Source organism: Fringilla coelebs, assembly GCF_963513975.1.
Source record: "Fringilla coelebs genome assembly, chromosome: 6".
NCBI lineage: Eukaryota > Metazoa > Chordata > Aves > Passeriformes > Fringillidae > Fringilla > Fringilla coelebs.
In genome coordinates, this window is record NC_140034.1 from 14,959,482 (window position 1) to 14,987,030 (window position 27,549).

The 27,549-nt window shown below is 44.3% G+C and overlaps 1 protein-coding gene across 1 annotated transcript in view; it reads left to right on the plus strand.

The window, feature by feature from the left end:
• Positions 1-321: 321 nt before the first annotated feature.
• Positions 322-27,549, plus strand: part of CLMN (calmin) — a gene marked incomplete at its 5' end in the record, with an annotated part of 69,528 nt that continues 42,300 nt past the window's right edge. Inside the window, one exon of the mRNA XM_084208018.1 lies at positions 322-403. Within this exon, the coding sequence (XP_084064144.1) occupies positions 322-403 (82 nt within the window). The remainder of the gene's footprint in view (positions 404-27,549) is intronic.

Consider the following 27,549-nt stretch of genomic DNA (forward strand, 5'->3'; position numbering starts at 1 on the left):
GAGCGGGGCCGGGCCTGGCGGCCGCCGCTGAGGGCAGGAAGGGGCGGCGGGCGCGGCGCTGCCCGCGGCGGGGGCACGGCCGGACCCCCGCCCGCTCCGCCCCGCCGCCCCCGGCCGGGCGGGCAGAGGAGGGAGGCGGCGAGCGGCAGCGGAGGGAGGAGGGAGGGAAGGAGGGACGCGGGGCGGGGCGCAGCCGGCGCGGAGAGGGGCCGCCCCCCCGCCCGCTCCGCTCCGCTCCGCGCCCGCCGTCGGTGCCGGTGAAGGCGGCGGTGGCGGTGCCGCCGGCTCCCGCCGCCCCCCTGGCCCCGGCCCCGCGTCCCTATGGCCGGGCAGGAGTGGGACTGGTTCCAGCGCGAGGAGCTCATCGGGCACATCAGCGACATCCGAGTGCAGAACCTCCAAGGTAAACCAACACCCCCGCAGAAACCCCTCCCTCCGCCCCCGCGCCGCCCCGCTCCCCGGCCCCTGCTGCTCCCCCGCCGCTCCGTCCTCCCCCGCCGCCCCCCGGGCCGCCTGCGCGGGCTCCCGCAGCTCCGTGGAGCGGGGGCGGCGCGGGTGCCGGGCCGGGGGAGGAGGTCGGCGGGGCCAAAGTTTCCCCCGAACGCGGCGCCTGCCCGTCCGGCCGCGGAGATCCCGGCGCTGGGGCGAGCGGCCCCGGGGCAGGGACGGGGACGGGGCGCGGGGGCTCCGCCGCGCTGGGGATGCTGCGGGGGTGGCACCGTCGTGTCTCCCCGGGCGCTGCTGCCGCTCACAGCCTCCCCCGAGGGCCGTCGGGGCGGGGGCTGCGGGCTCCGGCTGGGCTCGGGGAGGTCTGGGGGGCCCGGGGCTCGCCCTGCCGGGGGGAGCGGAGCCGCGGCGCGGGGTCCCCGCGGGGCCTGGCCGGGGCGCCCCGGCTGCGGGCAGAGCCCGCCCGCCGCTCCCCGCGGACATCTGGGGTCACTCGGCCGCCGTCAGGGCACGGCTCCGCGATTTGAAGTGAAGCCGCTAACCATCAGAGGACTCAATTCAATGTATCTTCTAATAAGCTACTCTTAAATAAACATGGACAGAGCTTTTGGATCAATCATCTGAGAGATGCTCTCCTATTCTGCCACAGGCTGTGCCGGCGGAAGGGATGCAAATACCGATCTGAATGTAGATCGGTATCAATGTAGCCGTAGTAGTAGTTCCTCCAAAGTTACATTTGCCCCTCACCAGGTAACTCCTCGTGAATGGAAAGGACAGCAAGACTCGATGGAAGAGGAAAAAAACCAGCAGTGGTTTATGGGAGAACGACTTGTTCAGTGTAACATACAGATCTTAATCAATAGCTCACATAATACTGCGATGTGTCTTCATGTTCCATAAAAATAATAGACTTGATTCAGAGGTCATTATCTCTTCCTGTCTGTGCATAATTATATTAAGGCACTGTCTACTGGCAGAGCAGTAGACATGCTGGAAATTAGTTTTGGTTTGGATTGATTATAGAAGATATATAATTTATCAGAAAAGAGAGTCAAATTAGCCATTCTTTCAGCTCTGGTATATTAATGCAGTTAGCTACTGATGGGGTCACTTCACATCATTTTGACCTGCATCATCCTAACCTCTGAAATTCAGATTTTGAGCACAGTCAGTCAGGGCCGTTGATTCCAGGTTGCATTACCCTTGGGTTTTGACAGTCTCTCGTTACATTGTAGCTCTGTGCTTCTGGCTTCTCTCTCAGTCCCTTTCTTTTCTCTGTGTTAACATGGCTGGCCTGCCTCTGATCTCTTGCTGCTCAAAACTGTAGTCATTAAGCCAAGTTTAATCCTTAATTCATGGGCATTTTTGAGAAGGAATACAAAAGTAATCTGTTCCTAGAAAGAGCAGTATATTTTTGGCTTTGCCTCTCAGTCATTTGTGAGAGAATGGTTAATTTCCCTTTCTGGAACTTAAAATGCAGATGCACACAGCCTTATCTAAAATTCCTGTAGTTGTGTAGAAGAATGTCATCCTACAGAGCAAATTCCTTTGAATGACATTATGTTCATGAAAAAGACCTCCTGTTCTCTTCTTATCATCCAAGAGAAATTTTGAAACATATATTGATTTTCACCTTGCTTGCACTACTAAATAGGTTTTTAAGAAGTTTCATGCCTCACATGAGCTCTTATAGGGCAGAAAAAACATTTGTTCTAAGGTGCTGCTCCAAAGCAAGTGATAATAGCTGTCACAAAAGATATGATTTGTAACACACAGTTCTCACATTATCTTCTAGAGATGAAAAACATTTTACAGATGGCGAGTCTGATACTCGTGAGAGTGTGATTTTTGTCGCTTGGGAGCTTGGTGGCAGAGCATGGTGCTTCTCTTCAGAACAGCTTCTTGTAAAATAGCAGCATATGCTCTATGCTCATATGTGGTAATTAAACTTTCTTCTGCTTTATAATTCAAAATTCAGTCTCTCCTCTCAAAACAATGCCATCTAAAATAATTGCTAGTATCATTTTCTATCAGTTGCAGAATCAATAACAGCTTTGATGTGCTAGAAAGTCAAGGGATGAAAAACTAGGTGAGGACGACACAGCATTTCCATCAGCACCATCAGACCCCCACCAGGCCCTGCTGCCCAGAGCCACATGAAGGACCTTGTGCAGTGGAGGTCCCCGTCTGCTGCTGCTTCTCCAGCTCCTGCAGCACTCTCTTGTCACACCAGCTGTGTTTAGAGTGTCAAGGGGATGGTTTGTCTTATTCCAGAAGACTCCCATGCGGTGGGACATTTTGCATATGTGGAGGTCCCTCCTGGTCTCTAGGGGACCCATCATGTTAATACAGACCCAAGAAGGAGTAAGGAGAGGATGGGAGGCAGCAGCTGAATATTTGCAGGTATGAAGAACACATGCAAACACTTCTGGGCTGATGCACAGAGCCAGAGGAGTGCGAGGTGTGCAAGGCAGACAGAGGCAGTGCATGCTGTGTCCCAGCCGTCCTGCCCAGCTTGGAAGTGCTGGAAGAACCCAAGTGCTGATGACTCAAGTGAGAAAGGGTTCCCAGGCAGCCTAGCTGATATTAAGGTTTCTGCAGGAATCATCCAGACATCTGCTGTAGTAGTTCTCCATACCCTTTCTGGCTCTGTTTTAAAAAGTGAAAATTGTTTATTTCTCTTGCAAATTTCTTCATTATGTCTTAGCTAAGCTATAGAGCGTTGCTGACATGAGTTCTATTTGAAGATAGCATATGTTGTTTCAGTCTGTTGCATCTTCCCTCTCTAGTTTGGTTGTTCCACATCCAGGAAGATCCCAAGATGCCAGTTACTGGGAAGTGTCTGCTCTCATGAAGATGCTTTTGCAGTGGTATGATCCCACCAAATTGAGATGTTGTAGGTGCATGTGCTGGCTGCAGAAGTAGCTTCAGGAACTATATGTTCTGTCATGTGTGAAATTATGGCCACCATGGGTTTTTCAGCTCTGTCATAGGGAGATTAAAACTGACAGCAAGGGGCAAAATTTACTAAATGGGCTGGACTTGGGAGTGGAAAAAAGAGTGAGTTTAAAAATGAAATTACATCTTGATATTTAGGCGTGTAATGATGGGCTTCTATTTTTCCTTTCCATCAAGAGATTTTCTATTTTATTTTTTAAAAGTAGGAAGTGACATTTCAAAACTGTGTCAGCTAAGTGATGCTAAAAGCCAGGCACAATTCTTCCATTCTCAAGAGAGGTGATTTCAGAGAACAGAAGCAGAAATGACAATCTAATGGAGAAGAGGAGAGAGGAATATAAAGAAGGAATAAATACTAGGTGTGGTGATGCACCATCCAAGTTCCTCCCTCCTGGTGTGTTCAGTTTCTAAGTGCATTTAATAAACTGATACCCTCATGCTCCTTGTTCTGTTTGTATATTCTCCATTGTGAATTCCTCCACATAGAGAGGGAAAATGGAAAGCCTGCACAGAATGTAGGAGCGCATTGTCAAGCAGGGGAATGCTCAATAATTAATTTCCTGCCAGGAGATGGTTTTTTTTCCTCTTTCTTTCTTCCATTACAACACCATTGGGAACATTTTGTTACAATACAAGAATATTTTAAAATCTTCCCTACTGGAAGCTTGGTTTAGAATCATTAAAAATATACTTCCTTGTGTGGTGAATTGCACTTGCTAGAAAGAAGCAACATCCTCATCCTCATTTAGATGATGTGTTGGTTGTGTGCTTTGCAACAGTCTAAATGTGTGTTGAGCAGTACATATCTTTCCTTACATTCCTTGGAATGAAATATATAGAGATAAATAATTGTGCAGTCAGATGTATCATCTCTGGCAAACAAGTGCTGCTACCACAACTTTAAAATAATTATGGTTTGAATGTTCATTTTGTATATTTCTAATAAAGTAGATGGGCTGGGATGGTAGAACTCTGCATTTCTGCTGTCAGAGGACAAATCAAGGTCCTGCTGCTCGTTATGTCACTATTGGCTCAGGGTTTGATCCAGAACTCACAGAAACCTGTACATGTTTATTCCTTGGTTTCTGTAGATTTCAGTATTTTCTTGAGTCTCATGTTCTGCTGAGGTGTACATGGCCTCCTATTTGGAAGGCTACACAGTGCTACATTATTTCTGTAGCACTGACAGAAATAATGGAGAAAAAGAAGGGTGACAGACTGAAAGAAATAACCTGAACGATATCAGCCCCATTGGTTCCCCATCCTTGCCATAGTTTATATCTCTGGGTGGATCACTCAGTCATTAAGTCCCAGCACTCTCTGATTTTACTTGACTTCCTGTTTGGATCCTTGAGATCTAGCCTTCATAAGCTTTGGACTTAGGTAGTAGTAACTATAATTGTCATTAACATGAGCATCTTATGAGGTAACAGATTCTGAAGCCTCTGTCTCAAGAAGTAATACAAATGCCTAACTCACACAATTTAACTCTGGCAGTGAGAATATCTATATATCTTTACTTTGCAGTGGGTTAAGCATCACTGACTGATGGATGACCAAAGGCAGGTGCTATAGTCAGTCTTGAAAATGTTTCTCTCTGTACTTTTCTTTTTATTTATGTATGAGGCCTATTTTAATGACTTTTGCACTTAAATACAGAGAGTAATAATTTTCCTTTAATTACAAGATACAGCAGCATTCAACTTGTTTGCTGTAGTTTGACATGCTTTTCAAATACATGGAAATTTCACAAGTAGAAGGAAGCCTTTTTAATGTATCCATTCATTCTGACAAAAGTAAGGTGCTGTAACTGTTCATTACTTTAACTCTTCTGTAACTTGTCACCATACTCAGCAAGATTTCATTCTGCCTGGAGGCATGTTCATTTAGTGGAGATCTTTGTAGGTTCGGGTGACATTTGGTAAGATTAAATTGTCTGGAGAACCTTAGGCAAAGCACTGTACAACTAAAAAATGATCCTATTCTATATAAAAGTTAAGTTAAATGGGACTGAGAATTATAAATGTGAACCCCCAAAATAAAATTCAGATCCAGGTATGAGAAGCCAAAGTAAATGCTGGAAACCCAAGTGTCCTAGTGGGCATGGTCTGGTAAGGGCAGTCTCTTACCTGACAGAATCTCAGCCATGGAGGGAAGACTTAACCTGCTCCAGATGTAGGAAACCCTGGCACTGAAATAAAGGAGCATAAGAGGTGAGACAAAGTGCAGATTGCATGTTTCAGCATGCAATTTTAACAAGGTTAATGCCTAATTTCTCTAACAAATTAGAAGTCTGGGCTCTCTGTCCCATTGAATGGATGAAATGACACCAAATTCAAATCATGCCCAGTAGCTCCCCAGTCACATGAGCTCACCTGTGTGCTGACACTTTGTCCTACCAGAGACTCTGTTTAGCACCTGCACGGACCTGACTCGAGGCATGGGGTTAATGTGCTGCCACTTACCAGCATCACCTTCTCTGTCTCTCCTGGGTGAGCTGTTGTTCAAGTGCTGACCAGTCTCAGCATTGGGAGAGCTGCTGAGACCTCAGATCATGTCACTTGCCTGAAGTCATAGTTTAAAAATGACAGTCTTCCAAACACTGTGTTAAAACTAGCGATTATTTAAAAATATAATGGATTTTCATAGTTCTCCTGCTTGTTTTTTGTTTCGCCCACTTGACTTGGACAGAAATTCAAACAATTTTGTTTCTCCTAAGGACAATTTCAAGGTTATGTCACTTGCCTTCTCAAGTATGTGTAGCATTTATTTTGGAAATATTACAAAGAGATGACTTGATTTCCTTTTTAACTTTTAAAGACAGACTTCTTTTGGACTAGAAGAAGCAACCTTGGGCATTTTGGCTTGTCAGTGTCCATTTAGACATTATTTGTTTATGTCCTAAGTTGTTGAACCTTACTGTTGTTTCAGGATGATTCTCAGGGGCATATGTCTAAAGGGAAAGAGCCAAATATCTGTCTTGTCATGTAGAAGTCAAAATGATCTCAAAAATGTATTCAGGGGTAGAAATGACCAGACAGGCAGTGAGATGTGTGTTAGTGCTGGGGTGGTGAAGGGCATCACAGCACCTTATAAGAAATAAGTGTCTTTTTCTACATGTCTCTGTACCTGTTATGCTATTTTTGTATCTCCCCAACCAGTTAAATACAGGGACTGTAGGTGGAGGATTGCAGGATGAATTTTACTTCATTATAATTGCTGCATGTTCCTGTGCAAAGAGCTGAGCTGTATTTTAGCTGTATTTTAGATGTATAGCCATGAACAAAAGTTTAAATTGGCATCTTCTGGGGATGGTTGTAATAGCAACAGCCTGGATAGTTACAGAGTGAATGCCTGTGGACCTGTAAGCTTTATGCAGAGGATTTCTTTATAAAACCAGAAATCCCACTGAATCTGAATAGATGTTATCAAAAACATTTTAAAGATAACTCTAATCCTGTGCCTATTACTCAATTTGATAGCATGATTCAAGAACATATTTGTTATAATAATGTAATACTTTGAGGGATTCTATTACTTTTCCACTAATTAATTTCAGACATAAATGAAAATGTATTTTATGCCTTAGTATCTTGAAAGTTACTCCTGATGTTGGTCAATTCAGGTAATTCAGACCTAGTGTATTTGTGAAGAATAAGTTACCTTGTTTTTTATACTTTTAATATTAGCATCTCTTACTGTTAGCAGTCAGAAATGAGACCTTTCTAGACTTTCTAGCAAATCTAGTGTTGATTTACTTCATTATGCTTTTCCTCTTTTTGTAGTATAATGGTAATATAACTCCAGTTGTTTACAAAATAAATGTTCATTAAAGATGTTGTCACAGAGCTAATTTTAAAAACAAAGATTTCTGTACCAGTCCTTTTTATATTTATTGCATTCATCCTTTTGGATGTTCATTTTATCATAACTGAGACTGTGGAGATGAGTGCATTTTGTAGAGTCCAAATCTGCTGTTCTGTAGTGTCCATTACCAGGAAACACATCTGTTTAGATGTTCCATGTGTCTGAGTTCCTCTTGAGCCCTGCTAAGGTCAGAGATGCTTTAACCATACCCAAGGAATGCCCCAGATCCATTTTTACTCTTCCAGCCTGTTTTTCCTAAGTTTTCTTCAAGAGATGCACATAACAGTGCACTAAACACCTGGGAGGCCATGTGTTATTCATGTGTTGTGAGAGCCACATCCCAGCCTGGAGTGTCCATTCCACAGGACTCCAGCTGAAGCTCTGAGCTGCAGCCAAAGCAGAGGGAGCAGTTATGTGCACAGGCTCTTTCTGCTCTGCACTCATGGCCAGATAGCAGCACTTTGCCATTTTGTGTCAGTCCTTTAGAAGAGCCCCCTAATGTATGTCAGTGGGTGTTTGGTGTATGCAGGCAGGGCAGTTCACAACTGAGGGCTGATTAGGCTTCTCTTGGCTCAGTGAGAAACTGAGGGCAAGAGAGACCTGGCTCTGTGACAAAAGAAAGCAGAGCCAATGAAGATAACTTAAAATCTGATCCTTCATGTGACTGCATCTTGACACATGATTAAAGTTTTCTGGCTCTCACTGATGTTCATGATAAACATGAACTGCAGCTGTAACTTAATAAAGATATAGCATTTATAAATAACATGGTATGAAATGTCCACTTCAGACTTATTGTCTTAAATACAAGGAATGAAACATAAATCTGTCTGGCTGTTTGCCCAGGGAGGGTAACAAAGCAAACAGAAGCAGGCCCTGGGGAGGAGTGAGCTCCTCAGAAATCTAGATAGTGCAGGAGGGACTGTGGCCGGTATTTGCATGTCATACTTCAGCTTGGTGAAACATTAAAATCCTGCCCAAATGAGAAGATGATCTTTCAGAGACAAAATTCCCATTGACTCTCCCTTCTTGATAAGGTACTCCTTAGGCCTGTTTCTGGTACAAAACCTGAGTAATTCCAAGAGTAACTGGAAAGAGTGCTGGGAAACGTTTGGTCCCTCTCCTTGTCCTCAGGTTTCAGGCTGTTGAGGGGACTTCCTGGCCTGATGATTATTGCCACTGAACAACATTTCGTTCCTGTTACTCTCTTTTTTGTTGTTTTTTTTTTTTTTTTTTTTTTTTTTTTGTTTGTTTTTTGTTTGGTTGTTGTTGGTTTGGGTTTTTGGTTGTTTGTTTGTTTGGGGTTTTTTTAAGATCTCTCTGGATACAGGACAAAGGGTGATTTGAAGTTTTTGACTCTTGCCTGAGCTTTTCTGTTTCTTCCCATTATAGAGAAAAAAGTTGTTAAGGGAGTGGATGTTGGTTAAAAGAACTTGTGCTAAGTCTTCTTGGAGAAGTTGTTTGGTTATTGACATTGGAAAGAAGACAGAGTATGAATTTTTACTGGCTAAACTGCATTTCTTCTTGTGGAGGTAGACAGTCTTTTTGACGTACTAAGTGTTGGCCTTTCAAAACTTCAAAACATGATGTGTTTCCTTATCCTTATCAGAAGGATTAAAGAAGACAGGAGGTTTTCATTTAACAACTGTGTGTATGAAGAGAGGAAGCACCATCTTCTGGTTGCAAGCACAGCTAAGGGATGCTGTAAAATCCTTGGTCTAAGCTGCAGCTGACAGTATCAGTCATCATGAATTTATTTTAATTTAAGGATTTGAAGGTTGCCCCAGTGTGACTCCTGTGAAGTCAGGAAGTGATGGATGGGTTGACCCTGGTGATGGGAGCCCATTTCTGCAGGAGAAGGACAGTGCATGCTTCCTGTCCCCACCCAGCCAGGAGGGGCTGTTCTCAGGTGCTGAGAGATGCCAGTGTAGCTAAGGAGGCCTGGGAAGTTGATATCCATCTGTCTCAAAAGTGGAAACTAATTAACACAGCAAATTGCATTCAGATTTTGTTTTAACTGGTCAGTTCTTAGTACTTTTCAAGTCCTTGACACCCTTTAATTTTGGGAAAGGTGGAAGCATTATTTCATTGCCCATCCCACAGATGGCTCTAGAGCAATGTTTTTTTCATGCAGGATCTCAGCTCCTTTCATGCACAGTGAGTCCTTTGCTTTTATGCAGGGGCTGATTAGGAAAGCCAGTTGCAGAAGCAGTCTGGATGCCCACAGCAAGCGCTGATGAGACCCCCTTGCTGCGTCACTCAAGCTAGTAAACAGCTTTGTCATTTAGGCACTTAATTATGAACTGGATGTTCACTTGACCTCTTATATTCTCATTTCACTAATGAACCAAAGCTTAGGAAGAGTGACTGACTTCAGAGCTGCAGCAGTCTGGGCTCTTTGAGCCAAAGTTTCCACTCATTTAATTTATCATACTAATGATCAGTTTTGGAGCCTAAACACAGGAGCTGCATGGAAAATACAGCGCAATGTGCTAATGTGATGGCCCCGTGACAGAAAGATTGGTGGGGGCTGCCCACTTCTTCTTGGCTTTCTGGTCCTGCTACACATGTGTATTCTTGCATGCAGCATCCTTAAAGAATGAAGGGGTTGTTATGGAAGTGGAAGTAGCATTTAGGAATTCTGGTTTTACAGAGAGGGTCCAAACTTGAGTTCTGGTACTCAGATAATATTGATGCCCATAGGCTTTCTTTCTTACTGCTTTGTGTTTGTCTTGACTGAAACTGTGTTCCTACTGTATTCTAGCAGGGACTTATTTCTATTTTTTTAGTGTTTGAGTGTCTCATGGTTTTAAAGTCTTTCTCTAGATGACACCCTTAAGTTAGGCTTGAGGATAAAAGATGCAGGAAAGCCAGAGGATTGATTTAAGTTAGCCAGAGAATCTAATGACATGCATTTCTATGTATGAAAATGGAAAATTTCGGTGGAGCAGGCCTTGAACCTTGGTATTCTCTTTTCAAGGTGACCACTGGAACTACCTGACCAAATTCCTTTCTTCACATCTTTTTCTCTCCTTCACTGTATTACAGCAAAAGCTAACAATGTCCCCTAACAATTCACGTGACATATAAACTGCCTTCTCTGTAGAAACCTTTGCAAGCTGATAATTGCCATGGAGCTACAGACCCATCTTTCAGGCCAGTATGTGGTGTTCTCATGTTTGGTGGCAGGTGGTTCCCCTCTGGTTTTGCATGGGCTTGCTGGTGTTCTGTGCAGTGCACACCAGTTGGTGTGAAGGTTAACTGCAATCAGATTTCAGTTTGGCTCCACTTGGGGTTTTTTAAATGAAAGCAGAACAAAATGTTTGTAGAATGGAATAAACTTGCTTTGTTCTACTTTTTCCCTATTTGTGAAGATGTATTTTTTGATGTCTCATTTTGACCATCTCTATGAGTTCCTAGTTATCATCTTCAGGTAAAAACTCTTTTTTCCTTCAAGGGCTTTGGAGTTACCTCAGTTAAGATCCAAATCAGCTGTGCTCCCTCTGGCCCTTTGTACTATGCTTTCCGTTCACTGAGCTTGTTACAGAAGTTTTGTTTATTTTGTTTTGAGTATGTGTTTCTAGAAAGAAGATAAAGTAAAGCTGGGGAAGGAAGAAAACTTCCTGCTAGATGGAAGAGGGTAATTAATGATGAACATCTCCAGGAACTATAATTTGTTTTCTTTGAGAAATGTATGCTAATAAAAGCTTTCTGCTCGCATGCATAAATGAATCAGATTAAATTTTGTCCCAGCATGAACTTGCTGTCAATTCATGCTCTTCAGTTCTCAGAATCATCCAAATGTTATTTTAACAGAGAGCAGTGCCATATCCATTGTCCTGAAACCCTGTCTGCCTTGTGCACAAGTCTGAAAGAGCTCAGTAGGGTAGAGAGGAAGACTAAGGAAGAGCTTGCCAAGGGCATGGATGAGGCATTTTTATCTTGTGTGAAGGTAGGGAAGGATGTGTGTCTGCCCTGGATGATCACAGTATATGTTCTGCAAGAGAAAGAAATCAGAGAGTTAATAAAAACAAAATTAGAAATAAGACAGCAATCAGATGCTGTGTTTTCTTACTGCAAAGGTCATAGAGGAATGAGGCAATTAATTGCCTAACCTTTAGAAGTGGTTTATAATGGAAGCTCTGCGAGATCTGCGTGTAAGCTGCCTTGAAGCAAGTTGCAGCTGGTGACTTGTGGAGTTACAGCTTGATACATAAGCCATTCTGACCTTCTCCTGGAAGATTCCTTCCCTGCTTTTTTCTCTATTCCCAGTTTCTCAAGCTCTTTGGTATTTGTTTGGTCATCTCCATCTAGGCTTGGTTTCATTGCACGAGCAGAGGAAAGCATTACTGTTTTAGTCTCGTTCTTAGAGATGAGTTATTAAAACTATGAGGAATGAATAAATGACAGGTGCTTTGCTGGGCACCTTCCTCCCACCTGCTCGATCTCTTTTCCACCAGAGCATGGGAAGTGCTGAGGCCTGCTAAGTCCTGAAATAGCCCCAAGTCTTCCCTGGGCAGGTTCTTCCCATGCTCACGGGCACTGGCTTGCGATCAGCGTGTGCGTAGGAGCTGATCCATCACTTAAGGCTTCTTTGGGAACCCCAAAGAACAATAATATCCTGTTGACTAGGATTTTACTATTTATATCCATCAGCTGAGCAGCCACCTCCTCTGTCTGCTCCTTGGTTACCAGTCTGTGAATCTGTCTTTGGACCACATTGTCTACTGCATGGTTGACAACATGATTTTAAATTTCAAGATGAATTTGCTTGAGACGCTTAGAAGAGCAAATACGTTGATGAAGAAAGGCATCAGCTGTTTTCGTTTTGTTAATCTGTTCACTTTTTGGACATCAGACAAGGAGACTGGCAGGAAGCTAACCTAAAAAACAAGGACTTTCATGAGGAAACAGTACAATAACAAGAGGAAAACAATCAGACCCTTTATAGGTATCTGACTCTGAAGAAGTGCTGACACACACCTGTCAGATTAAAGACTGAATCCTGCCACCCACATACTGTCCTGGCAGTTTATTTATTTCTTTTTCTTTCCACTAATTTTTTTTTCTGCAGCAGATTTTCAGGCTTCTTGAGTAGAAGACATCAGTTTCTTCCAGGAAAAAATTCTTCTCTGGCTTTGAAATGTAAGGGAAAACTGTCAAATTTAGCCTGGTATTTTCTAGGCTGTTTTTTCAAAGGTGAGCTTTTAAAGAGAAGCTGTACAATTTACTTTGAAGAGAAAAAATACAGTCTAACCTGTGGGAGTCAGCTAGAATGAAGTGAAAATAAAGCAATTATTTCACTGCAAGTTTTATAAAGATTTTTGAGGCTACTATCAGAAAATAGAGTGTGCTAATAATGGATCTTAATTACAAAATCCAGCTGCTTTTGTTCCAGTATGGATAAACCTGTGGACAGAGGGGGTTAAACCAGATCTGAATCAGAGAGGGCCATTGCTCCTCCTTGGAGCTAATTTTAACCGTTTGAATGTGAAACACTTAGTTCTGTAATTCTGCTTTTGTGACATCCTGCATGACCAGAGACCAGTTCTTTTCTGAAGACCTTGCTAGTATATCCACCAAGGAAGCACCATATAGCTCCTGGCTTCTTGGTTCCTTCTTTTCTGCACTTTGGAACGTGATGGTTCTGCCCATCTCCCTTCTCCTGTGCTATCACTGCCCAGCTCTACCTTTTGAGGTTTTCCAATGCACATTTGTCCTTCTTGTTAAAGTACTGCAGCTCCTGCAAAATACATGGCAAATTCAGTACTTCGAAGTGAATTAGAAATACTCAGAGAAACCGGTATATTTTCTGAAAACATTTTTTAATTACAGTGAAAGCTTTGTGCTTATAGAAAGTTTGGAGTATTTTTGGTACCATCTGGACACCTAAGCTTGGACAACAAATCACTTTAGACATAATGACGACAGTGTATAATGCTGTGTTCTTCTAACCCATGTCTCATTAATGTGGAAGCACATGGATTTTCCTGCAAAATGTGGATTCACCATCTGTGCTGGTATTCTTTGCATGAAGTGAAAGCCTGTTCTTTGTGTTGTGATTGCAATGGACCCATTCTGCTTTTACTGCCTTCTCTCTTGGACCAAATGGGTAGGTCACAGAACTAAATACATCTCACTAAACATTACTTACTGCTAATGCTTGTTCATCTTACATCCAATGTGGGAGCTACCAACATTTATTGCAGGTGGAACTCACAGATTAAGTGACATTTTTCTGTTGTTGCCACTTTTGCTTCTGTATGCTTCGACATTCATTGGCTTATTTGGGCTGGAACCTCTGGACTTGGGGAAACTGTGAATTCCTTGTACGCCCCCTGAGGATGTCAAAACCTAAGGGACAGAAGCATTAAGAGATAAAATGTTACAGGCAGGTTTATAAAAGGTCTAGGAGAGGGTTGCCCATTGAGTATGTTGCAGCTTGGTTTGAATCATGTTGCACATCAGTTATAAAGTAGCTTAGAGGTTAGTAGAGCTAGCCTGTAGTAGAGTAGCCTGTAGAGCCAGGAGTGGGGTTTTAGTCTGATGCAAGGCTGGGGATCCTCAGCTTCACTGTACTTCACCATTGATGTCTGAACTGCTACTTAAATTCTCCTGCCTTTATTGTGACTCCGTTTATATTTATGGAATAATAGTTAAGGTTCTTAAATAGAAAGTATTGCAAAGCAATCTGTCTTTTTACCATTAAGTAATTTGAAGTATTAAAAAAAAAAGGTGTTTTATATGCTCTGAAACTTTATACCACTAACTGATAGCTTCATTCATACCCACAAGCTGCTACTGATGGTTTCCCCATGAAACCTGTCAAGACCAGGGATCTTTCATCATCTTATTCTTTCTTCATTTCTGTCAAGTTCTTTTTTTTATAGCACTCTTGGCACTGAGAAATAGATGGAACATCTCTAAGTAATAAAATAAGTATATTAGCAGTAAAAATTTAATTTGCTTCTGTAAATTAATTGATGTAGTATGACTGAGCAAAGTACAATTAAGGGACAGATTTTATTTTCTTGTGCTTTCAGTAGTTTTGCTTCTGCAATCTCATGGAGATCAGTTGCTTTATGGAAGATACAGAACTGTGTTTTATTAATGAGTTTTTATGGTCATTTTGGTACAACAGTAAATAATACCAAAGGGGCAGGAAAGGGCAAAAATAGAGATTTTTCTGTAAATGTATTCAGAGTATCAGTTGAGAGGTTAGACTTCTCTAAGGACGCTGTGAGGGAAGACAGTTAAAACAGGACAGCAAGAACATGCTGGGGCTGGAAGGGGACTGAAGGGGCTGGAAGCTGGACAAGCTGGTGTAGAGAAGGTGCCTGATCCCTATGCTCTGGGGGCAAGTCCACCTTTCTTCAGACACAGCGAATTGCTTACTGAATTTGGTAAAAAAATTGAAACAGCAATAGGAAAGCCTTTCTTAGGTCCTTAAGGCAAAATTCTGGTGAGGTTTAACAAAGAAGAGAGGTGGCTGGTGATGGTCAGCAGAATATTATCACAGAATTGGCTAGAGCAGTGTTTTCTGGAAATGAGAGACAATCAGTAAGAGAGACTTGAAAATGTAGGTAGACAAAATCCTATGATTTTGCCTGCTGGGATGAAAAAATCCAAAGCTGCTCACTGGGAATGTGGAGGAGGAGGTAGTTATAATATAGGAAGCTAAAAGATTTTGATGCTTTGTTCATTTTTTAAATCCACCAAACCATATACTTGGGCAAACCTCAGTAACTATAAGCTATTAAGCTTGCCTTCATCCTTCCTACTCGTCATATCAATTTCTTTGCCTGCAACTGGGATCTGATCTTGCACCCACTGAATTTTTTGCCATTGAGCTCAGTGAGGCTAAATCTGGCTCCTGCAGTGGGGGAACTGCTCATCTCTGCCTGTCTCCCGTGCACAGAGTTGCATGCTAAGGCTCTGAGCACACAGTGAGGGTCCTGCAAGGGCTGCAGAGTGACTGGAGCCAGTTGATATAAATGTACTGCCTGCAGTTCAAAAACCTGAATGCACAGAACTGCACACCAGAATTACACCTAGATCCTCGGACCAGCCTGACATCCCATACACGTGTCCTGGGCTGGCATGTTGCCAGGTGAGCCAGCAGCACACCTGTGCAGGAGGGGTGATGTGGAAGCCCCTGGGTGGATGTTGCAATGCTTTATGCAATCATTTTGCCCAGCTGTAGGAGTCATTCCTATGGCTTCTGGCCTATTTCTCAGCAAAGCAATTAGCAAGTCCAAAAGGTCTTGCCTCAAGGCTTTCACAAGCCATGAATTATGCATTTTATTCTGTGTCCTGCTTTTCCTTTCTCTAACATGCTCTTTCTGATCATGTAACATCTTTTTTTGCCCTCCCATAAAATCTGACAGCCTGATGCCCAGAGCAGAGGCACAGGAAAGCCTTTTCATCATTTATTTCCAACATACAACTTCTTTACTAAGTTTCCAACATATAACTTCTGCAGTTGGTTGGCTGGTTGATTTTTTTTCAGGTGGTGTTTATGAAAGAAAATGCTTGTTGCAGACAATGATATCTTCAGGCTATTCAGTGCCTTCCCCTGTGAGAGCAATACCAATCTGCAGGGCATTCAGCAGCAACAGCTGCTGCCCACCTGCCACCATTCAAACACAGGTTCAGCGTTTATTTACAGCACCACGGTGCCATAAACGTGGCCCTGCCACTCTGGTCTGCTGCAGCTAAGGAATAACCTAGGCTGTGTCAACATGAGTACCCCCAAAAGTTAATGAGAGTTAACTCTCCTGAAAGCCAGCCTGGATGCTGGAGTAATGGTTCCCCTGAGGAATGAAGGGGGCTCTGCCTCAGCTGCTCCTAGTTAAATGTAAACTGAATTAAGGATACTTTTTTCCTCTGCTGGTGTTCTACTTGAGACAAGGTGTTAGCAGGGTCAATCTTCCATTGCACGCTTGAAGTCCTGACAACAGAAGGGGATGCAGAGAAAGCAGCGAGGGTGGCAGAGGAGGGGACCCTGGATGCAGAGAGCTGGGCCAGGCATGTGCTTGGTACCAGGATCAATTCCTGGGCTCATTCCCAGCTGCTGGTGCTGGAGGCCGTGCTGGGAGGGGCAGGCAGAGGAACACTTAGGCTGGAAAGGCTGAGCACAGAGCCCTGTCCTGCTGGAGCCCCGGGGCTGAGGCTCATTTGTCTGTAATTCCGGTTTTTGCTTTTGACATCGCCTCGAGGCAGGGAGGAGGAGTTGTGTGGCTACTCTAAACAAAAATAGGCTAGGAAATAATTTCAAGAGTATCTTCCTGCTTTTCTGTCTCAACAAGAAGCTCACTGGGGATGCCTGAGCTGCTGCTAATAACAAGGATGCTGGAAAGTGACCAGCACATGTGCGTGGGTATGTTTACAGCTGACAAAGCAGGGTTATATACTTAATAGCTGTATACCTATAGTGGCTCCTGTAAGCAGTTTATTAGGCCTCTCCAGACTTCGAGGATGCTCCAGGGAAAATGCCTACATGGCCCCTTAGCTGTACATTACCTGTCCATCTGCTGGTCCATGGGATGCAATTATTCCTCCAGGCTCACAGAAAATGCTCTCCTAATTCAGTTCCATGGCAGTGAGTGTGGAAGGAAAGATGACTTTCAGCCACTTCAGGAGCTTGCTGCTGCCTCCTCTCAGGAGTCCCCAAGGAATCCTGCACGCCTGCAGGGAGCCAGCTCGTCTCTCGGAGCAGTTATTCGGGATACAGCCCCACCCACCCACTCTAGATGGTAATTCTGGGCAGTGTCAGCTGGAAGGTAATTTGCTCCCCAGGCCCATCGTTTTGCTGCTGGGGATTCTCCACGGATGCTGGGATTGCAGCCTGTGGGGGTGGGGGAGCTCACAGATTCAGAGCCTGTGCTGGCCAAATGACACAAGCTGTGTTTTCCAGTACCACTGCTCTCATGCTTCCTCTGCCCTCCTGCACTGAAAATCTTGTTTAGTTAACATAATCAATTGTAAGCTGAGGCTGCTCTTGGACTTCTAGTAAATGTAAAATGTAATTGCTAGTATGAGAAATATTTGAGTGGTGAATTTAGTGCCATGGTATAAGCAAGGCGAGGTTTGTAGGGAGAGGTAATGCCTTTTTTAGGCTGGTTGATAAGTTACTTTGTTGTTTTTCCTGATCCTGTTTGTTGGCCTAATAAAAGATCTCACTTCACATCAGACTTTTTTTTTGGTTGCATGCTTATCTGAGCAACAGAAATCAATGACCTTAGCCTAGTAAAAGTGGTCGTGTTTCCAGACTGGACTATGAAACAAACAAATTCAATGTTAATTTGTATAAACCCAGTTTATTTATTGTCTTGCTTATATTGTTTTTTTAAAATCTAATTTGTGACCATTAAGAAAAAAATCAAGTTCTTTCATTTTTACAGGGTAATCTCTTGAATCAATACAATGAATACATTTTCAACAGCCTGGCTACAAGTAAGTGAGGTTGCAGCAGTGACTGACTGAGAAAGACAAGTAACAGCATTGCCAAGGCCCAGCCTGACTGCAGATGCAAAATGTGAAATTTGGCCTTGAGAGGTAGTAAATGGATAAATTAAACTACACTTGTAAGCAGGAGAGCACTGTTTAGCTGTACTGCCATAACCTGAGTTTTCCCAGTCATGCCCAGTCCCTGAACAAAGTCAACCATCTGTGCTTCTTGGTAAAAAGGAACACATAAAATACGTATCCAGTCTGCAGCTTGCTGGTAATCCCAGCATGTATAATGCATCAAAACAAGAAGTTTCACTGCCTGAAATGCAAATATTACAAATGACATATACGTTTTCCCTAGTTTATTTGACTGTATAGGGCGAGGCCTATTTAAAGTTCATCCTACCTCAGCTTATTTATGCATGGGAAGTCCTTGAGGAGCACTTCAGGGAGGAGGCTGGGAGATGCCCGAGTGCTTCCTCAGCCCTTGCCAGGCTGCTGACGCTGTCCCGGGATCATTCATTCCTAAAACCGCTGTTGGGATTTAATTCACCTTTTCTGTTCTTGCAATGGCCGGCAGAGCAAAGTGAAAATAGATTTTAATTTACTAAAGCAATATTTGAGGTACTAACAAAAGCCCCGTGTCTGGGAGGACGCTGGTGTAAACAGAAGGGAGATTGTTTGAGCTGCTCACTTCCAGACTACTTCAGCAAATGTTCCCTTGATCAGTGCAGTCTGCTCCTGCCTGCAGCCACCCTAGCTGCTGCTATTACACGCCTGGAAGGTCCCTCCTGTTGACTTAGCCCTCATTAAAGCTGTGCCTTTCTCACAGCTGCGGCTCTTGAGGACAAACACTGAGCTGTGGCACTTTGCAGGGGCTGGATGTGATCCCTGAACCTGGCTGCCCTGTCTAATGGGAGTCCCGGGACTCTCTTTACAGTTTTGGCTCACTGGGTGGCATTTCTCTTAAGCCCTAACTGGAAGCTGGACCTTCTCAGCTGATCATGTAGATTTCCCCTGCAGCAGTGACTTTTCCCTGGGTTTGATGGTTGGTTGCAGTACATGAGAATGTGAGATGCTAAATGCTAGGCTGGGAAAGCGCTCTCCTTTGCTGTGAGAGAACTAGGCTCAATTTCAGCCTCTGCTGTAACTCTGCAGACACAGAAAAAGGTTTGGGAACAGCGATGCAAACCCTGCAGGCTGCAGTGCAAGCCCTGCAGCTACCGAGGTGGCAGGGGGGAGACAGAGGTGGCCCCGATTTCCTTTTGACAGGGTCAGCAAACACTAATCCTTCTCTGCCAGGGGAAAGCTGCTCCCTTGGCTCACAGGCAGCCCTTGGTCACGTCAGCCCATGTTTATGCACCCAACACAGCATGAGAGCACATAAAAGAGCAGTGTTGTCAGCTGAGCCCCCCCACCCTATACAAACACTGCCTTGTTTAGCCAGCCTGGCTCCTCATTTTTATTTCATTTCAGTAGGGTAAACTCCTTTTCTTTTTCTTCTGTGGTGTTGGTAGAAGACTGTGTTCCATCTAGTAGCTGCATGTGGTACTTGCTCGTTGCGTCTGCCTTAGAAACCTCCAGGTTTGTACATCTGCACCAGCCCAGGTGAAGACTGCAAGGGGTCTATTCTGAACTCAACCTGATCTGCTTACCCACTCTCCTGGTTTTCTTACTGAATGCAGATTGGATATCAAGTGCTTATGCACAGGTAGAACTATTTGTTGTAATTGAGTCCATCAGGTTAATGCTGAATTAACAGGACAGTTAAGTGAAAAAAAACCTGGGTATGATTGCTCATGTAGGCCCAAAGAGCATTTTGCTGTGGAAAAAGAGCAGCTCTTCCAAATCTGAGTTTCTGTTACTCTACAAAATAAACTTGTCAGACGATTGCAGTTTTTGATTGTTGCTTCATTGCCTTGGCCTTCCCCATCCCACCAGCTTGAGTTCACTATTAAATATCACTTATCTCTACAAATCAGAGTGCTGATATTTGCAAACCTGTCCTTGCAGAGAGGTCACTGCGTATGTGGAGCAGAAGGTCTTTTCTCCCTGAAAAAAAAAATATTTCCAAGCTCAAGGGGAGAATTTTTGTGTGCAGAACTTACAAGTAACACTCAAAACATAACTTTATTGTGGTCATGCTATTTTTAAAGAACCATTGAAGTGGTATTGCAAAGAAACCCAACCAGTGAAAAGCCCCTCAACACCCATTCCTGTAGGTGCTGACTCTTCAAGAGGTGCCTGGCTACAGTTTCCCTGTCACTGCTACCTTGGCATGGTGTGGCACCTTGGACGTGTCTAAACTGTGCTGAGCCTGTCTGTAAAGAGAAGGGAAGTGCTTCAGGGTAGAAGCTTTGTGTGTGTAGCTATGCAGGCTGGATCAAACTCTCTTTAAGCTGTGCTAATAATTAACCCTCAGCTTGTAGTAACTATCCAGCATGATAACCACACTGCTGGCTCCTGTCCACAAGGTTGTTGGGAATGTGCTGCACAGCATATCCCTTCCACTCTGTGTCTGGGAGCTGATGTCTGTGGATGTGGACTAGGCACACTCGCCAGTATCTTTTTCCAGATTCTAATACTTTATTAAGCAGATACCAGTTCATCTGTCCTTTCTCCTGTTATGTCAGACTGGAAGAGTATTCTTCTTGCAGGGACTTCATTAAAGCTCTTGAGCACACACTGTGGGCTATGCTCTCATGTTTGTGTTAGCAGTGGTGCTTTTTCACGTTGAACTGGTTTGACCATAAACTGGATGAGACTAAGTCCACGTCTCTTTTATCTAGATTGTTTTTTCCTTCTTCTGTGTTATGTGACGATGGGTAAGCAAAGCAGCAGTTGGGTCTCTGTGTTGCTAATCACCCTTTCTGTCCAATTCCTTGAGGTATGAAGGATGCAAACAGGCAGTGAGTGTGTTTATGGCTGCCAATCACTGGTGCTTTGGCAGCTCATATAGAAAATATTACTAAGAGGTGCAGGAATTAATGTAAGGTTTTTTTTATACTTAAAATATCATTTGCTTTAAATACCATCTGCTTCTTCTTGTCAGATGCTTTGCCCTAACTGCGTTCCCTCCCTGCTTGTTCTCAAAGCTGAAATCCTGGCACAGGCAATGTGGCTGCAGAGCTCCATGACTGAACCTTATCCTGGCGGCTGAAATGCAATGAGAAACTTTTCACTGCAAACCAAAGGGAGCTCAGGCAGCCTGGGAAGGGGAGCAGCAAACACGCCCTCCCCACCGTGTGACCCTGGGTGGTGACCCTGGGTGGTGACCCTGGGTGGTGACCCTGTGTCTCACCCCGCAGACCAGCCGTCCTGAGTCTCCCACCAAGCTGATTTACAGCTTCTCCTTAAGTGCATGTGTGAAGGAAAGGGAAACTGAGCTGTAGTTAATCTCATGTTTCTAAGCAACCAGGTAATTCTCTGCAGCCGATCCCTAAAGGGAAATTCCTGTTTTCCTGCACCCCTGCTCAGAGGACACCTTCCTCTTTGCCTTCTCCAGCTGCTGGGCAACGGGCAGTGGAGTCTGAGGAGGGTCACAGCTTGGCAGCATTTCTCCAAATGCTGTGGGGGAGGGCGAGGAAGCACAAAAAGGGCACTTTGTTCATGGTCTGCAACAGGTAAGGAGGTGTTCCTTGCAAAATCAGTAGAATAGAGGGAATGTGGAAAGTTTAAATGTTTTTCCCAGAGCTAAACTGAAAATCACAATCAGATGTGTGGGGGGGGAGGGCATCCTGTGCTCCAAGGAGCTTAAAAATGTCTGAATAGTGTATTCCCTATTCTGTTTACAGTGGAACCTGTTTGCTGTTAAGTTTTGGTGATAGAAGTGACTGAATTCTATTTTCAGTCTGTTTGAGCCCCTTGGAGGGACTATAAGGAACTAACCTTTTATTGATAAAAGGTTCCTGAGCCTCAGACCTCAGACTATAGAAATAGGAGTTACAGGAAAATGGGATGAAATGAGATCTCTGAGCTTCTCTACTTTTGGAAGAATGGAGGCTGGGCTGAGGCTTCATAAAAATAATTATTTTTAGGGCTTTTCTTTTCTTTCTTTTTTTTGTTTTGTTTTGGTTTGGTTTGGTTTTTTTTTTTTTTTTTTTTGTTTTGTTTTGTTTTGTTTTAAGTCGCATGACCCTTACACAAGCAGTTACACTGTAGGGACCTCAATCTGCTCAGCTCCACCGTTGAAGGTGATGTGTGCTGAACCCAGAGATGTGCTGGAATGGTGACAGGAATTGGGCAATGAACTCTGGTCACAGCTCCAGCCCCAGTGGGGAAGGTCAGTACCTGACCCTGGAATTAGCTCATTTGGTTGGAGCATGGTGCTAATAATGCCAAGGTCACAGATTTGATCCCTGAACAGGCAATTCAGAGAAGAGTTGGACCCAGTGATCCTCATCAGTCCCTTCCAATGCAGAATATTTTGTGATTCTGCTCAGGGAAGCAGTGGTGGGTAACTTGAGAAATGCTTCTGTTGGTTGAAGACTGCCCATTTGACCAAGCAGAAATAATGGTTAGAGTGGGGGGAAAAATGCTAGAAATTCAACAGTAGTCAAGAGGAGGAAATATAGTTAATAGGAATGGACATGCCATGTAGGACAGGTGCATCACTGTCTTGAGGTTTGGGGTTTTTTGCCTTGCCTGGTCTTTCATAATCTGGATCTCAGCTGAGAAACCGTCCCTTTTGGCCTTTGTCCTGTTTGTTGACAAATATGTGCTATTGGCTACTGTGGAGAACACCAAGTCCACTTCCATTTAACCCAGATAAGATTCTGTGTCAAATGGACACTTAAGTGTGACCCAGCATTCTGTCCAGAAAAGTGTGAATTAAACCACTCTGCACAAAGGTTTTATGGCTTGGGTAACCAGATGCTGGGAGCACAGTTCTTTGGAACAAGTCTACAAGCCTGATGCATTTAAGCCTGTAACAGGCAAGTGCTTTTACAGAGTGAAGTACGGGAATAACTTTTGAAAATATAACTTCCAAGTTATATTCTTGAGTTATAACTTATGGGAGGGGCACTCATGAGGTGGGCTTGGCTGAAGTGCTGACCAGGCAGGGTGCCTTGTGCCATGGACCTCGGGGGAGCCACGGAGCCACACCTCTGTAATGGCCAAGCAAATTCTGCAGCACCACCCTGGCCCTTCCCTGGTTTGCCCTGGAAGCACAAGGAAAGGTTCACCTGGGTGTGCCTGGCCAAGGGGCTGTCCTGGCCATCCTGTGGCCTGTGCATGGGCTTGCCTCTGTGGTGATGTGCAGAGGAACACAACCAGGGCTGCCTGGGGCTGGACAGATTTCACTTCCAGGCAGGAAACGCTGTCAGGGCAAATTATGAGGAAATCTTCCAGCAGACTCATTTTAGTCTTAAATCTTGGCTAGGTTTGTCCCTTCTGGTGGCAGTAGAGGAGTATGGCAGGGCAGTGTGGCCGACAGGGCTGCCCTTGGAGCTCAGAGGTGCAGCTCACACGGGCACGGCAGGCGCGGTGCCACCGGGCGCGTACCCAGGACGGTGTCTGGCTGAAACCTGGCAGCACAATCAGCTTCTTCCTCTGTGGTACTTTTGTAAAAGATCTGACCGTGGTTAAGGGGAGGGATTAGTGGGCAGGAATTGCCTGGGAAGACAGAGAGATTAAAGTTGTTGTAATTTTGGTTTGGGAACACACAAGAAATATTCTAGTTGACAACCACCAGCGCTGCATATGAGGTAGCTGTTTTCTGTCAGGCGTGTCTACTCTCAGCACCAACATGGGCTTTCATCTGTTTTTAAATTAATGTTAATTACAAGTTATTAATACTTTTTAAGCAGCAAAATGCAGCTGAAAGCAATTACCCCTAATTGCTAATTTGTGTATGTACACCCAAAATTATAATCTCTTCATCTGAACATCCAGTTCTCGCTGGAGTCATTCAGTGTGGTTTTGCTTCCATTTTTTACTTCAGTTCTGAATTGTATGATAGTCTTTCTTTTTAATGGCTTCACTGAAAACTGCAAGATCTCTTCTCACAAGTTCTGTGATCTTCTGGAAAACATGATCTTGTTAATTGTTGAGGAAGCCTAACTAAAGAGATGTTTTCTCGTTTCGGAGGGGTGCTTAAAACGCAGTCACTGACATTGGGAATTATCAATTCCTTCAAGTTGTGCATAACATGCACTTGAATTTGTGCTGGATCTCAATTTCATCTGGGAACACCACCATCCTTTTTCAGAAGCTAACAGCCACAAAGGTGGCTCGTACTGATAAATTTGTGGTACAGTTCAACGCTGACCTTTGTAATCCCAGGTCTCAGATGGTTTTGGACTTCAAAAATTTAATTCAGAGATACCATGGCTTCTCTTTCCATCTGCATATTTTCATCCTTGCCAATGCAGGAAAGGTTCAAAACTGCCAAATTCTGCCAGTGGGAAATGGCCTTTCTGGTACTGCAGTCACAACCTGGTAGAACAGATTGTTAGATGGGTTGAAATCTGCTGGGACCACCTTCAGCTGGATTCCAGGAGATCAAAGGGCTGACACCCAGCTGGCACCAAGCAGTGAAGCAGCATACTCTGCTGGAGTCCATGTTGCTGGACATTTTGATCAGCACAGAGTGTGCCTTCCTCAAATGTGTGAACAACAGAAAATTAGGGCTGGCGACAGCAAGTGAGAGAGACGAAATCCACAGGGATAAACCTGGTGACTATGCCAATGTCAAGCTCGTGGAATTCAGAAAACAACACAGTCTGCACCTTGGTGAGACCACCTCCTTGCAGTGGTAGAGGCTGGGAGCAGCTGTGTGACTTGTGGTCCAGCTGGTTTGGATGTGGGTATAACTGTGAGCACCAAAAGATGCCAGTAGATCTGGAAGTTGAAAAAACCCAACAACGCACCTTGACTGTGAATACGTGAAGCCATCTTCTGGGTTACTTTGGGAAGGTCATTGCCTTCTGTGTTAGTGTTTCAGTGTTAGTCACAGCCAGTCTCTCCAAGGAGCTATCATACTGCAGGTGACATTTACAGGCTGTGGAAGGGCACTTGCCTGTGAGATGGTGCATTCCTGAACACTTGCATTTTTCTGAGCCCTTGCATCTTGTGCAACATGTGTTTTTATCCTAAAGTTTTACTTGAAACGTGCCTATTTGCACTTCCATAGGAGACCTGAAAAAAGATAAATATGTAAAGGCAAGAAAAATGTAATTGGGTATTGACCAGTTGTTAAAACACTGGCTTTTCTTTGTCTAAAATAGCCCAGCTTTTAAGAAAAACTGAAGGAGGAAATAAAAGTGATTTTTATGCCACCTATCCTTAGTGTTACAGGACTGCCTGCCCTTTTTGGAAGATATGCAGTACTGCAAGTGCTCAGGAATTTCCTTCCAGAAGCCAAGACCTGCAGCTGAGCCCTGTGCCCCCTGTCCTTTGGGCTGCCCCTCCACAGGCAGCAAATGCCAACTGCAATGTGGTCATTCTTGGAGAATATTGGTAACTGCTGCTGAAACACTTCGTCCTACAGTAGTGAGGACTCCCAGGGGGAGGCAGACTGGACTCTGCCATGATCAGCCTTCAGGTGTTTTAGTTCTGTTTAGCAAGCTGAGTATTCAAAGAGACTTTGTCATCAAAAGTTGTTTTCTTATTTTTCTTGATTTTGCATCCCTACCTCAAATGATAGATTCACCTCTTAGCCTGATGTATATTCATAGTACTTTTCCTGCACTACTAAGGGTCAGAGGACTTCTGACTGTGCCACTGGCACTTCAGAGCTGTCAGGCTGTGAAGGAGGAGCGTGCAGCTGCCAGCTCTACTACAGACCTCACACGTGTCTGTGGGCAGCAGAGCCAGCCTCCATCGTGGGGCTGTAACACAGATTTCTGCACTGAGAAGCATTTGTCGCACCTCCCATCCTACCTGGGTAGGTGTGGGTCATGCCATGTGTGCCCAGTCCATCCCACTGTGCCCCAGCACAGCTGGCAGCACCAAGCCCCCTTGGAGAAGCTGCCAGGGATGTCAGCTAGCAGCAAGCTTTGCAGCTTTGGATTGTAGTAGCCTTCACCTATGGAAAATGATTCTTCAGCCGTGGTCTATATTTAACTAGCTTCTGTTTGTGCAGCATTAAGTCACTGGAACAAGATGAGTTTGTTTTATTTCCACTGATATGGGATCTTGCAGCTAATGCCAGTCAAATCTCACACCCTGAGCCCAGCTCTTGTTTAACCAGGTGGCACATTTCATCCTGGAGCAATGTAAAATTGAACTGGAAAGGAGGGAATCTTCATCTGCCTGTAATGTGCCACCAGCCTGGTGAAAACAGGACAGTTGTGTGAGTCCTGCAGAAGGCAGGGATGCCTGTGTGACGGACACATTCCCCAGCTGAGAGCCAGAGTGTCTCAGGATCAGTGGGTGTGTGCTCTGCAGTCAGACCTCTGCTGCCAGCCTGCTCTGCCCGTGTCCGAGGGACCTGTGACTTGTCTGAGCTCTTTCTTACATATGAAAGTCTGGATCTGCTGGATGTTGTTCTGCTCCTGTCTAAAGATTTAGTTCTGGTGAAGAATACCTGCTGCCTTTTAATTATTCATTCCTTCAGCTATGAAATAACCAACAGAGAGGATCCTTTTATGGTGAGCTGGATTTAAAAGGCAGCAGCCCCTTGTGATTCTGATATTTAATGCATGAGCAAAGACTGACTGCTGCTCTCAGGCCTCCTGAGATGGTGCATCAGCTGCTGCCTTTGGGCAGCATAATGCAGAGATGCCTGAGGGGTGTTGTGTTGTCTTGTGCTGGCCTGAAATGTTATAGCTGGAGTGACTAGGTATGGGTAATGCTCCCCTAACCACAGCTATCACAGAGCAGCATCACAAGTGGGTTATGATTGCTCTGGTTTTCCAAATTGTTGTCTGGTAAGGAAAGGAACTACCTCTACAGAGCTGCACCACTTTATCAGCTGTGAGATGGAAAGAATGAGCAGGGAAGGGAAGAGGAAGAGATAACCCTGTGCCAAGATTACAGCCAAGATCAAAGGCTGGATGGGGAAATCAGCACCAGCAAAACAGAGAGGTAGGAATGATAAATGCAAAGCAGGCAGGGAGGAAAATAGTTATTGATCCTTATGTCTCCAACCACTTGTGCAAAACAAAGTCCTCCATTCACATCACTGGGAGTAGGACTGGGACAAGCAACTAATAAAATATATAATTTAAGTGTTGTAAGTCAACAGTATGTGTACTTTTTCCTATGGCTTGTGACTGGATAGCTAAAGGAAGAGAGAAAATGAAGAAACTGTTAAGGAATGTTCTTGTAGTGCAGACCCTGCTAATACACAGGAGAGAATGGACAGTCAGCCTGTTGACAGACATCACACATTCCTGGTTTTTGTCACAGCTCTATGTTGCATTTTTGAATGCTTTTAAGAATCTTGAGAATCTAAAGGTTTTGTCAGCTGTTTTTTTCATAGACACAATCAAAATGTTAATTCTCATCCTGGGACCTTACAAAGTGCTTATGGAAGGTAGGGAGACTAGGGCATGAAAACAAATTCATTTGTTTGCCTCTCTTATGTTGGTGGCATACCTCAGCAATCCTTTGCTTTAACTACCAAACTGCAGCTATTTCTGAAAACACAGCCATTGTATGCAGCCATTGGATCACTCAGTATTTGGTTAGACATACCATAATTTTCCCTCCTATATGAGGACTCTTGCTTTGTTTATGAAGTGTCTCCAGTCTGGACAGCAGCAAAAATCTCTGTGATGTATGTGTGACTCAAGAGACTAAATAAAATGGCTCAAGGGCTGTTAAGACATACTTTAACATACAGTTTAAATAGAAATAAGCCAGTGCTGCTGCCAAGAC